The sequence below is a fragment of the Zootoca vivipara genome, chromosome 10 (assembly GCF_963506605.1).
Source record: "Zootoca vivipara chromosome 10, rZooViv1.1, whole genome shotgun sequence".
Taxonomy (NCBI): domain Eukaryota; kingdom Metazoa; phylum Chordata; class Lepidosauria; order Squamata; family Lacertidae; genus Zootoca; species Zootoca vivipara.
Window position 1 is genome coordinate 5,949,183 of NC_083285.1, and position 12,500 is coordinate 5,961,682.

Here is a 12,500-nt window from a genome sequence, read left to right on the forward strand (position 1 = left end):
ATTTTAGGTAACGTGTGGGTGAAACTGATTGGCATACAAACTATCTCAATGCAATATACACTTAATACTCCATAGATAAAATGCTGTGCTGCACCTTTTTTTTCTTTTTAAGGCCTCCTTAGTTGGAGTGACAGCTGGGGAATTCTGAGCCTACGAAGGGGCAGAATGCTATCTTCAACAACAAGAAAAATACCAACTGAATTTTCTTAAATGTACATAGCACTAAACTGTACACAAATTATGTTAATTATTTGTAGAGAAAACTAAGCTCTTTGTTGACTGGTGTTCAAAGAAGAACTGAACAAAATAACAACATTTATTTGACTGTACTAATTAGGAAAGACGGTAACAATGTTTTCTAGGATGACTTGTACTAGCTATCAAACTAAAAACAATCTTAAGACAATGTATTATTATCTTCTTAAAGCAAAAATCAGTTTCCATTTCAATTCTTTGTGCTTAAGGCTATTAAACATATTTACTAGCATTCCGTGGAGGTTTTATTGTGGGGGGATACTGAATTCCACACTTTTTTCTGCTGAAGGGGATACTATGGAAGGTGTACTGGACTCTATACTTGGTTCTATGCTTGGCCGAGGTTCTAGGCTTGGCCGATATTTTTTATGTTTCTTTGGAGTGGGTGTGTCATCTTTGGTATCATAACCAAACCACGGAGGAGGGTCTTCATTGTTATATTCATATTTCTGGAGCTTTGGTGCAAATTTTGAAACTGCTTGTCTGAAATAGATAGATGGACAGACACTATTAATATACAGTATAAATCTTTCCTCTGAAGGGCTCTCTTGTGTAAAACATAAGTAATATAGCAAAAAACTAGAGGGCACTAAAACCAGCTGTGTGTCTGAGCTTCTAACCCAGTTTCAGGACTATGTCATAGAATATTCACGAACACTGTAATTGTTCAGAGTGACTATGATAGCAGCAATAATTTAGAAAAATTGTATAGATTCAGAGGGCCTAAAAACTTGGCACTGATTCAATGAATACAATTTAACATACACTAATACTTGTAACACAACTTCCAGGTGATATGCTTCTTGAAGAGGTCAACAAAAATAATGAAACCATTACATATACACATACTTGAAGTTGTCTATAGAATAAATCGTTAAGTATTACAGATGCAAAAGGGCAAGATCCAGCAACTCCTGCAGCAAAGCTGGTGCCAAACCTATTGGTCCGCTTTCCTTTGGATCACATCAGCGAGGCGGGGGGGGGGGTTGTTCCTCACAACTATAGAATACCCTCCCATCAGATCTCAAGGAAATAAACAACAATTTGACTTTTAGAAGACAGCCCTGTTTAGGGAAGTTTTTAATGTTTGATGTTTTAATTTGTTGGAAGACGCCCAGAGTAGCTGGGCAACTCAGTCAGATGGGCAGCATGTAAATAATAAATTTTTATGATTGTTATTCTTCACATTGCCTGGGCTTGCACCCCAGGGTCGTCACTGGTGCACCACCCCCGGAGGCACACTCCACTGTCTCTCGAGACAGAAGAGTGCCCACAAGTGGAAAGAGGTGTGTGATTTTGTTATGGAAATATGCATTTTTTTGTAAATAGCCCTGGGGAAGCTGAAGCATCCACCAGACCATAGCCAGAACAACAAAAATCCTCTCCAAATATGCTGCGTACTTGCTTTCCAAGGGAACTTACTATTTGTCCTAATGGAAGCTTCCCGTGAAATGTAAATAGTGTGCCAGGAGGGGCAATTTTAGCTGAGACTTTGGCAGTGAAAGAAAGACTTGCATTCCTCCTTCACCCCATGTCCCTGAGCAACAAGCTTTAGGGCCGGAGGGAGTGGGATTAATATAACAAAACATGCATATACAGTAATAGCAAGAATAATTTGGCCGGAGAGGACATTAAAAGCTGGACTATACAAGATGCTGTTCATATAAATTGCAACTGAATGATTGGCTTTTAGAAAACAAATAACACTAATGGGAGCTTGTGGGCTCTTACCTTTTGATCCTGCTGAACTCAGAAGGTACAGCCCTCTTTAATGTCATTATTATATTGTCCCCAAAAGTCATATAACAGTCCCATATCCTAATAGTAAAGCCTCTGTGCAATTTCCTGGGAACATCATATGCACAATCTTTGTTCATTTTAATAAGATTTAGTTAGAAGTTGTTCCTCACAGAACGTAGCTTTGTTCCCCCCCAATAAGATGGATGTGTCTATGAAGCCCTAGTTGTCAGGGTTAGACATGGTGTTCAGTGGGACTTAATTCCCAGAAAAGTGTGTATAAATTTGCACTTAAGTTTGGTTGGTTGACATCCATCTGTCTTGGGAGACAATGGAAGAGTGCCTTCAGGGGTGAAGTCAAACCACTGGAGAGTTACAGCGCCTGCTGTGGCTGTAGAAACATGTTTTGTTGCAGCTGGGGTAGATTAAGGCATCTGGTTGATCATTGGGACTATTTTGTTAGCAAGAATGTTATTGTGATGACTCTTGGTACATGATGTATACATTTATTAAGTAGCTTATGCGGTGATCTGCAAACAGATTAGTCCAGACACCTTCACCGTACACTTTTTGGTGCCCGCTAAAAACATGTTTGTTTAGGCAAGCCTATTCAGACGTAGAATGTTGACATGTTTTACAATCTGTTTTTAGCTTATCATTGATTTTAATTATTTTTGAATGATTTAAATAGTAGCTTTAACTGAGTTGTTGTTTTTACTGATAATTTTATTCTTTTTGTATTATTATTATTATTATTTATTTATACCCCGCCCATCTGGCTGGCCAGCCACTCTGGGCGGCTTCCAACAAATACCAAAATACATTAAAATATCACAGATTAAAAACTTCCCTAAACAGGGCTGCCTTTAGGTGTTTTCTAAATGTCAGGTAGTTGTTTATCTCCTTGACCTCCGATGGGAGGGCGTTCCACAGGGCGGGTGCCACTACCGAGAAGGCCCTCTGCCTGGTTCCCTGTAGCTTTGCTTCTCGCAGTGAGGGAACCGCCAGAAGGCCCTCGGCGCTGGATCTCAGTGTCCGGGCTGAGCAATACGGGTGGAGACGCTCCTTCAGGTATATAGGACCGAGGCCGTTTAGGGCTTTACAGGTCAGCACCAACACTTTGAATTGTGCTTGGAAACGTACTGGGAGCCAATGTGTTATGTGGTCTCAGTGGCCGCTCCCAGTCACCAGTCTAGCTGCCGCATTCTGGATTAATTGCAGTTTCCAGGTCACCTTCAAAGGTAGCCCCACATAGAGTGCATTGCAGTAGTCCAAGCGCACCACCTTGAGGTTTTTATTACAACCAAGGGGTATATAAATCTTGTGAAATAAATAAAAACTAGAGAACAACTTACCTGGTAATATTTGGGCAGTACAGCATCTTAAGAATTCGAAGTTGATGGCAACCTTTCCACAGACACTTAAGTGCTCTGTCAGTAATACACATGCAGCCTGAAATATCCAAATAATGCAGGAAAGGGCATTCTGCAGCCACAAACTGAATGCCGGTATCAGTGACCTGTCAATGAAGCAAAAAACATACACTTTGGGGGGAAATAAGGAATTATTAGAGACAGTCAAGAGAAGTCAAGTTTTAGTAAGCTTATAAAATATTTAAGGTATATTTAAGGCATCACCACCAAAGCCTTTAGCACTCATACCAGCAACACTGACAATGATTTTAACAGAACCAAGTGTACATGTTTAGTAACAGAATTTCTAGTACTAGTCTATCCTTTCATACATACCTTGGGACAACCAGTCACACTTAGAATTGTAATTCTGTGGCAGTTGAATGACAAATGTTTTAATGAATTATTTGTTAACTGCTGGTTATAAGATAAATCAACGTGGTCTAGGCGTCTTAAATCAAGGCAGAATCTCTGGAACAAAAGTCACAAATCAATCAATCAATCAATCAATTAATCATTCTCAAATTATTTACCCAGAGCACTTAGATTTAAGGTTTCACAATGCATTCATGCTGAAGATAATTTGCTAATCTTCTCCAAACACTTGATGCAGCACCTTTTCTCTCATTAAATGGCTGGGAAAAAATATTAAAGGAACATAGGAAGCTGCCATATACTGAGCTGACCATAGACCTAGTGCTATTTTTCTAGAAAAAAAGAGGTGCTGGAACTCACCATGAACATTCTCTTAGAATGGCAAGTGGCACCTGCCTGAGAGGTGCTAAAACTGCCAGAACCCACCTGAGAGGTGCTGGAACTGAGTTCCTGTGAATCCCCCCTTCAAAAAGCCCTACATAAGCCCATCAAGCCCAGCTATCATTGACACGGATGGACAGTGGCTCTCCAGGGTTTCAGGTACGAGTTTTTTTTTTTCTAATCACACCTGGGACATTCTGCTTGCAAAGTATGAGCTGTGGAACTGAGCTACTTCCCTCCCCTAATGAGTTGTTATTTACTGGTTGCAGTCAAGAAAAGCTCATTTGAATGATCTGTACATGCTTCTGTGCTTTTTCAAGCCTCCAAACTGTTCTTGGATTTGATTTATTAATTTTCCATGGTGGTAAGAACAAAAAGGGACTGCAAGGAAAGAAAGAATTGCATCAAGCTTGGTGAAAGGGCATAAAATGTGATTCAGTGTAAACAAGTGTAAGGTGATGCACATAAGGACAAAAATATATATGATAACAGGGTCTGAACTTGGTGGTGACTGACCAGAGAAAAAACGTAGTGGACTGGTCAAGTATAAAATGAAATGGATGTGTGCAAATCTGAACAAAATTTTGAAAAACCTAATGAATATCAAACCTAAATTTCTAAATCTCCTGATAAGACACAACATTCTCTCTCAAGAAATTACTCCTCTTGTCAGATATTGCAGATAGAAAATGTGCAGTCTTCACAACTGTATTTTTATCTTGTCCACCCAGTATGTGTATATTAGCAAATAAATTTCAATATTGCAAATTGACATAAGTTTCCAGAGATCCTTTTTTCCAAAGGAAGCCAAACGCTGTGAAGCGCTAGACCCCTGGAATGTCTCACTGCTTGAGAAAAAGGTGCACATTTGAGACTCTCAAACTTACTAAACTGATGGTGAACAGTTTTAAACTTCAAAAGATCAGATCCATAGTTCTTCCTGCTTTCAAAAAGTACTTGTGTTAATTAATCACATTGCCTCAAACTTGTATTTTTATAGCTGATCAGTTTGTAGAGGGAAAATAATTCAGCAAAACTGCCTTTGCAGCACTGGTGAACCAAACATAATCTGGCAATCTTAACACATAAAAGTGATAGAAAACAGCTGTTGTATACTTTTTCAAATAACACTCTTATTTAGTAAGCTGGTTATTTTTAGAATATACACTCGACAAGGCTTCAAAGCCCATCTCACAATGTAGGAGCTAATTCAGACTGGAAATAAAGGTCCAAACTAGATGACCAGTTTCCCCTTCTTTTTAAAGCATCCCTGAATTGAGTTGGGACAACTACTCTGGAAGAGAAGTGTTTACCTTCTCTCAGCCACTGTGTCCCCCATGTAAACCAGCTCCCTCAAGTTTCTATTTGCTCAATTAACAGAGGCTTACAAAAATGGGGTTTTTTTAATTCTTGTTTATTTAAGCGGAACATATCCTCCAGTAATGCACAAGAAGAAAGGATGAATTAAAATTACACACACACAAAATACAATCCCTAGGAAAAATAATGATGATTATTGGTGTTGGGAGGTAGTAATTTTCTAAAGAAGATTTGGTTTATTTATAAATATCAGGATATTCTTGGAGCGAGGACTTATCTCTTTGAGAAGGAATTGAGAAAAAGAAACTCAGCACATGGTGTTGGTGTGTTCCCCACAAAATTTTAAAACATTTATAAGAGGCCCTCAACATCTAGTGCCGAAAGAAGAGAACTGGGAAAGATTAAAGTCCACAGTCTAACTACAATCAGTTGTATGATGTTTGGAGTCAAGAATCTCCATCTATGTCAGGGGTAAACAGTGTGGCGCAGGGACTTGCTTCCGCAGTGGCAGAAATTGTGTCTGCGCATGCTCAAACACCAAAAATCGTGTCTGCACACACGCAGACACCGGAAATCGCGGCCGTGTGTGCATGATCCTGGCCCACAGAGGGATCTCCACTGGTGAAGCAGCCCAGGCGAGGTAAACCTTGCCGACCCCTGATCTATGCCATCATCGTATTGGCTCACATGCCCCCTAGCAGATAGATCCAGGTTGCATCCTATATGAAGATGTTACACCACTTATAAAGAAGTGATTAAAGTCACTGTAGCAAGCAAAAAAGACATGCTTATTTGAAATTTTGGTAAGCTTTAGGGAATTGACTTTGTGGAAGAGAAATTGTTAATCCCATTTAAATGAAGTTTCAGTTCCATGCAGCTTTCTCTAAATGCTTTTCCTGATGTCTGTATGAAAGCCCAGAGGACTACATAATGGCTTCCCATAAATTAGACAGGATATCTGTACTCTAACACAGTTGCTCTTTAAGTTACAATAAACTAGGAACATGGAGGCACACTGGAAACTCCATTCATAACTATTCTCCAAAGAATAAATGATTCTGTCGAATGTGTGCTTGTGCATTATCACATGCATACAGAGCAGCAAAATTCAAACCAGCTCTGTGTGGCTGTAGATAATGAATGATTCATATATACAACAATAGATGCTCAAATTTTATGATGGAAAGGTACTAATTCATAGGATGACATAGTCATTATTTTCATAGTCGTTACTTGATAAAATGTGATGATCACTGTGATTTCTGTGCAAGATTTTTGGGCATTTTTTGGAATACAGATTAAAACATATAGCAACTGTATAAGTTTGTAGAGAAACCATGTTATTTCTAATGCAGGGTTAATATTTTGCTAGATTAATTCACCAGAGTCTCTTTCTATGCTTGCACAAGTCTTTCTCCTCAACTACTAACATTATAGGTGTTTAAGATTTCCTCCTGTTCTTGAAATAGTTACTTCATTCCTTAGTGATGGTCGTTTCAGCTTCCTTCTGCTCACTTCCCCCCAGGAATCTGTCCTCAGTCCTTGCTCTCTCTTTTTAGCATACACCAGACACAAATGATAGGACACCATTTTTATTGCAAAGCTGCAATTTTCTATCCACAATCTGTTTCCTGTCTCAGCCATCTTATCAGAATCCCATGGGAGCTGCATAGCAGCCACTGCCAAAAACACATCCTGTTTTAAATAAACCCTGCTAAAAAGTAAAGGCAAAACATGGCCATTGGTTGCCGTGTAGAGACATTTTTCACTTCTTAAAATGTTCTAGTTAAATCTCCCTTCCTGGAGTGAATATTATCTCTTTCCACATTCCAAAACTCTCAGTCACTGTAGCTTCACTTGCCCACATTTGCATCTATAAGCCTCAGGAGTTCAGAGCGGGAGCAGCGCAGTGGTTAACAATATGAGCTAAGAAACTGAAACCACCAATTCAAATCTCAACTCATCCTTAAATTTCCTGGAACACTCTACGCAAGCCACTATTTATTTATGTAAAGTGGTTTTACAGCCCTTCAATTATATTTCCAGGGCAGTTGACAAAAAGAATAAAACAATGAAATGTAAATACACAATATATCATAAGCTAAAAACTATACAAATCATAAAAGCAGCACACAATAATGTGCAATATAAAAACGTGTTGTAAAATAAAAAGGTCATAATGGTCTGGAGCTGAAAGGGCAATTAAAGAGCCCATGTTGGCATGTAAATGAGTACATTTTCCTAATGGCAACATGTTTCAACAGTTTCAAGAAAAAAAACATCACCTTTAAAGTCCTTTGCGGCCTAGGACCCTCGTACCTACAGGACCGCCTCTCCTGGTATGCCTCACGGAGGACCTTAAGGTCCATAAATAGAAACACTTTAGAGGTCCCAGGCCCTAAGGAAGTCAGATTAGTCTCAACCAGGGCCAGGGCCTTTTCAACACTGGCTCCGGCCTGGTGGAACGCTCTGTCTCATGAGACCAGGGCCCTGCGGGATCTGATTTCTTTCCGCAGGGCCTGTAAGACAGAATTGTTCTGCCTGGCCTTTGGCTTGGAGTCAGCCTGATCCCCTCCCCATCTTTCCTTTTCTGTGATGGAACCCCTATTTGGGTACTTCCCTGGCTTTTTTCTGGCCCACGTAGGACCAGTCTGGATAGTTGGCCTTGGTGAAGATTTGAAGTTTTCTTTTTTCTTTCTCAAATAATTTTTATTCATTTTCCAATATTACAAAATCACAAAAACAAAAACAAAAATCAAAACATTAAAAAACTTTTTTTTAAAAAAAAAATCAATTCTTGCATTTTTTACTTAACATTGTTGACTTCCTTGATCATCCCCTGCTGCCTCCCCAATTCTCTAAATACTGTAGTATAAAACCATCCAGTTATATTTCCACTTTCCAGCCCTATTTCAATTCCCCCCCCTTTAAGTTCTGGCCCCAGTATGGATCCTGCCCTCCCTCTCTCACTCACTCCCTGGGGGGACATTTTTCCATGCTGGTTCTTCTTTGGAGACTCCTTGGATCAGATATATGTTCTGTTTCCCCCCCCCCTCACTGGGGGAACAATATTCCATGCATCTTCCTCATCTTCTTTAAAGTCAATTACATTGTCCAAGACTGATGATTGTTCTTCTTGCTTCTCTTCATTCTCTATTGAAATTAATCCTTTTTCACTGTCCACACAATTCTGATTCCTTTCACGCATTTCACGCAACTGTAAATTACTTTCACACAACAATATATTATTTTGCCGCAATTCATTTTTCTCAAGTCCAAAAGCAATTCCAAAAGTTCCTTCTGAAAGTCCAGGCCATCAGGTGATGTTGTGGCTATAGACATCCTGCTCATCTCAGATTTCATGAGAACAGAACAGAGCAGGAAGTGGCACAGATCTTATTTCCAAAAACATCAGGGACCAAGTTTATATCCGAACTGGTTATACTCTCATTTTTAATTCTTCTTTATATCTTAAAAATCTTGTGACCATTTGTGAAAAGAGCATTTATCAAACTTCTTATACCCAGCCTTCTATTTTGCGCTCTCTTCAAAATTGACAGTTCTCAGCTTCAAAGAGGTAAACAAATTCCTTTCTATTGTGATATCATAATGGTGGCTCGCTGATCCCTCCAGGGACCTGACTTCAGCTTCCAGGGGGACTCTCCACGTCCAAATTTTAAAAAAAATTACAGGGATTTTAGTGGATTCAGCCCTTCTCCCCTTTACCCTGCTTCAGGGGGAAGGTATTGGGCCCAATCCTTGGTAATTGATAATTTCCTTTCAGTCTTTCTGGCTACAGGCAAATTAACTGCATCACAGTTCTCTCAATGGGGGAGATCGGCTTCCTGGTTAAATCTCCCCCTGTGGCCAATTCTTTTCAATAAAAAAATTTCCCCCATAAATTTCTTTCTGTTACTTATGGTGCCCAATGTCTTCAAATCCTTTTTATAAAAAAAATATATCCACCACTCCTCCGCTGCCGGCTCGGAGCTTCATTCTGTGAGGGTAGCGGTATACTCGAAAATGGTGCCCGCTACTCTCACTCTGCTCGCTCTTGGAGCTCTTAAAAAGAGCTTACCGGGGGCAGAGGAGTCACTTTGGGGCACAGCCGAGCTCTCACGCCCCCAAAAAGCTCAATCTGGGGTTCTTTTGGGGGTCCGCGTTGCTCTCACGGCTTCCCCCCTCCCTCACAGCACCAGAAACCTCGGAGCTGGAGGATTCCTCGCCGATCAGCACTGGCGGTAGACCAGAAGTCGGAGATTTGACGTTTTCTCCCCCCAGTTTTGATTCTGGGCTTCCACTAAAATGAGGCTGCATTTTAAGTTGTATTTTAATCCTGTTTTTAAGTTGTATTTTAATCAATGGTTTTTATACCTGATGTTAGCCACCTTGAGCCCGGTCTTGGCCGGGGTATAAATAAAAATTATTATTATTATTATTATTATTATTATTATTATTATTATTTACTATTTCATTGTAAATCAAACGTGTTCAAGAGTGACATACATGTACTGATACTTGTAACATAAATAACATAGGATCTTATTTTACCTTAATTCCTGCATCAGTTAACAGCCTGCATTCTGATATAATAATCTCCTTAATTTTCCAGATTTTGCCAAGAGCATCCAAAGCCTAAAAATGTTTTAGACAAATATTAGTTTATTGGCACACATATGTAAAAAACCTTTATACTACAGAATGTATTTATTTTGCTTTGCTGTTATTCAATACTGTAGGTCTCCCCCCCCCCCAAATTACCTTTTAAAACATGTATTCTTTTACCAAAACAAAACATAGTGGGAAACTTAGGAACATGTCAGGGGTTTGTGCACTCGCTTGTTTCTATGTCCTTCCCTCTACAATTTGCATAATCCTAGTCTGCTATAACTGCCCCCGCTGAAACAAAATGTAATGAAAACATCACAAAAAAACATAGGAGTTGTTCAGCAAAACCGGAGCATGCATGGTCAGGGGCGTAGGAAGGGGGGTGACAAAAAGGCAGATTGCGGGGGGCTCGCTTAGCCACCCCCTTTATTGCCTTGGGCAACAATCAGTCTCCAAATTTGATTCAGATGTTGTGCTTTATTAAAATTAGCTCAGTTTTTCACAGGATATAAGATCAAAGGAATGCTTATGTGCTCAGTACATCTGGACATCAATCCCTATGTTTTGATACATCAGTACAAGTTTAGATGCCTACAGATAGGGCATTCAGGTTAAAAATACTGGCCACTATGATTTCTCTCAACTCAGAAAGGAAATTAAAGCCACAGTCAGGAAGAAAATATATAGTTTCACAAACACTCCAAAAAATTGGTTTGAAGTAAATAATTAAAATAACACTCTTGGGTAATTACTTCAGCAGTCACACAGTGCACAAAGGTAATCGAAAATATGATAGAGGGAAATTAATGAAATTAGTGGCTAGAATGCAGATTGCGAGAGCTGGGCTAATGTAATACTATGTCAAACTAGGCAGGAAAAATGAACTGTCACTCCAAGGGAAGGGGCAAACAGATTCCTTTGGAGTGGTGACGTTTTCCTGCCTTGAGAAATGGGAGGAACTTAATATTCCATTTGGGGATGTCCTACTATCCACTGGAGAATGTATAATATAAATATAAAGAGATCCTGTGATGAAATAGGGGAACCAAACTCTCCAAGCAAGGGGCCTATCAGAGTGTCTCTGAAGATAAGAGGTTCTGAGAATCCTTGGGACCTTTGGCAGGGCAACCTTGAAAAGTGTGTTCCTTAATACTGTATATTGTTAAGAATTTTTTTAAAAGACACAAGAAAAAGAGAAAGGTCAGCAGTGTTGGAAGACTAGCCAGTTGAAAATGATTAGGGAAAGGGTAGATTTTGAATATGTTTGCAACCCACGGGCCAATCAGGTTGCGGATTCACTTCCACCTGGAGTTGGATTGGGTGGCTCCTGCGGACCAATCAGACTGCTGATTCTGGATCCTATTGTTCTATGATTCAGCTCAGTACATAACAGAATAAAAAGGTAAAGGGACCCCTGACCATTAGGTCCAGTCGTGACCGACTATTGGGTTGCGCGCTCATCTCGCATTATTGGCCGAGGGAGCCGGCGTATAGCTTCCAGGTCATGTTGCCAGCATGACAAAGCCGCTTCTGGCAAACCAGAGCAGCACATGGAAACGCCGTTTACCTTCCCGCTGTAGCGGTTCCTATTTATCTACTTGCATTTTGACGTGCTTTCGAACTGCTAGGTTGGCAGGAGCTGGGACCAAGCAACGGGAACTCACCCCGTCACAGGGATTCGAACCGCCGACCTTCTGATCAGCAAGCCCTAGGCTCAGTGGTTTAACCACAGTGCCACCTGGGTCCCTCAGATTTTGAATACGGTTGGATAATTAATTTTTCCAAAGACAAACAATATTGTGATATGATTGTGTTTTAATTTCCACATAACAAGAATATTTCTTATCTTTAGTATCTCATATGTTGCATATTATTCAAATTATAAACATTGTTTCTTGTTTAAGCCAACAAAGTATGCTAGAAAGTTATTAGGATGTAGGATGTATTTTTCCCCAAAACTTATTTTTAGATGTTTATGCTCCCAGAGCCCTCAGGACGATATCTTTCTGAACTGAAGCATGCTTACCGCTAGAAAGATCAAACATCCTTACATCCATTTTAATGAAAAACTTAAGACACAAGAATGTTAGAATAGAGCTCACATGACCTTTGCATGACAGGTATAAAAAGACACCCTAAATGCAATACAGCTTTCCATTTTCCACAAGGGAAAGAGAAAACTAACAGAAATGGCTGAATTTACATTTTAAAAGTAGAACAGACTTGTTCTAAAAAGGCAGAAGATAGATAGATAGATAGATAGATAGATAGATAGATAGATAGATAGATAGATAGATAGATGATAGATAGATAGAATGCTTCATTCAGTTGGTTCATACATCACAATAAGGCATGGTTTGTGGCTCACTATGACTGAACACATTTGTTCTTGGCTCACTGCTCAAGGTTTGT

General features: G+C 39.7%; 1 protein-coding gene across 2 annotated transcripts in view; it reads right to left on the reverse strand.

The window, feature by feature from the left end:
* Positions 1 to 500: 500 nt before the first annotated feature.
* Positions 501 to 12,500, reverse strand: part of FBXL13 (F-box and leucine rich repeat protein 13) — a 63,298-nt gene continuing 51,298 nt past the window's right edge. For both annotated transcript variants that reach the window (XM_035126785.2, XM_060279523.1), the window contains 4 exons: positions 10,032 to 10,115; positions 3,741 to 3,875; positions 3,348 to 3,511; positions 501 to 738 (listed from right to left, as the gene is read on the reverse strand). In XM_035126785.2, coding sequence (XP_034982676.1) covers positions 501 to 738; positions 3,348 to 3,511; positions 3,741 to 3,875; positions 10,032 to 10,115 — 621 coding nt within the window. The remainder of the gene's footprint in view (positions 739 to 3,347; positions 3,512 to 3,740; positions 3,876 to 10,031; positions 10,116 to 12,500) is intronic.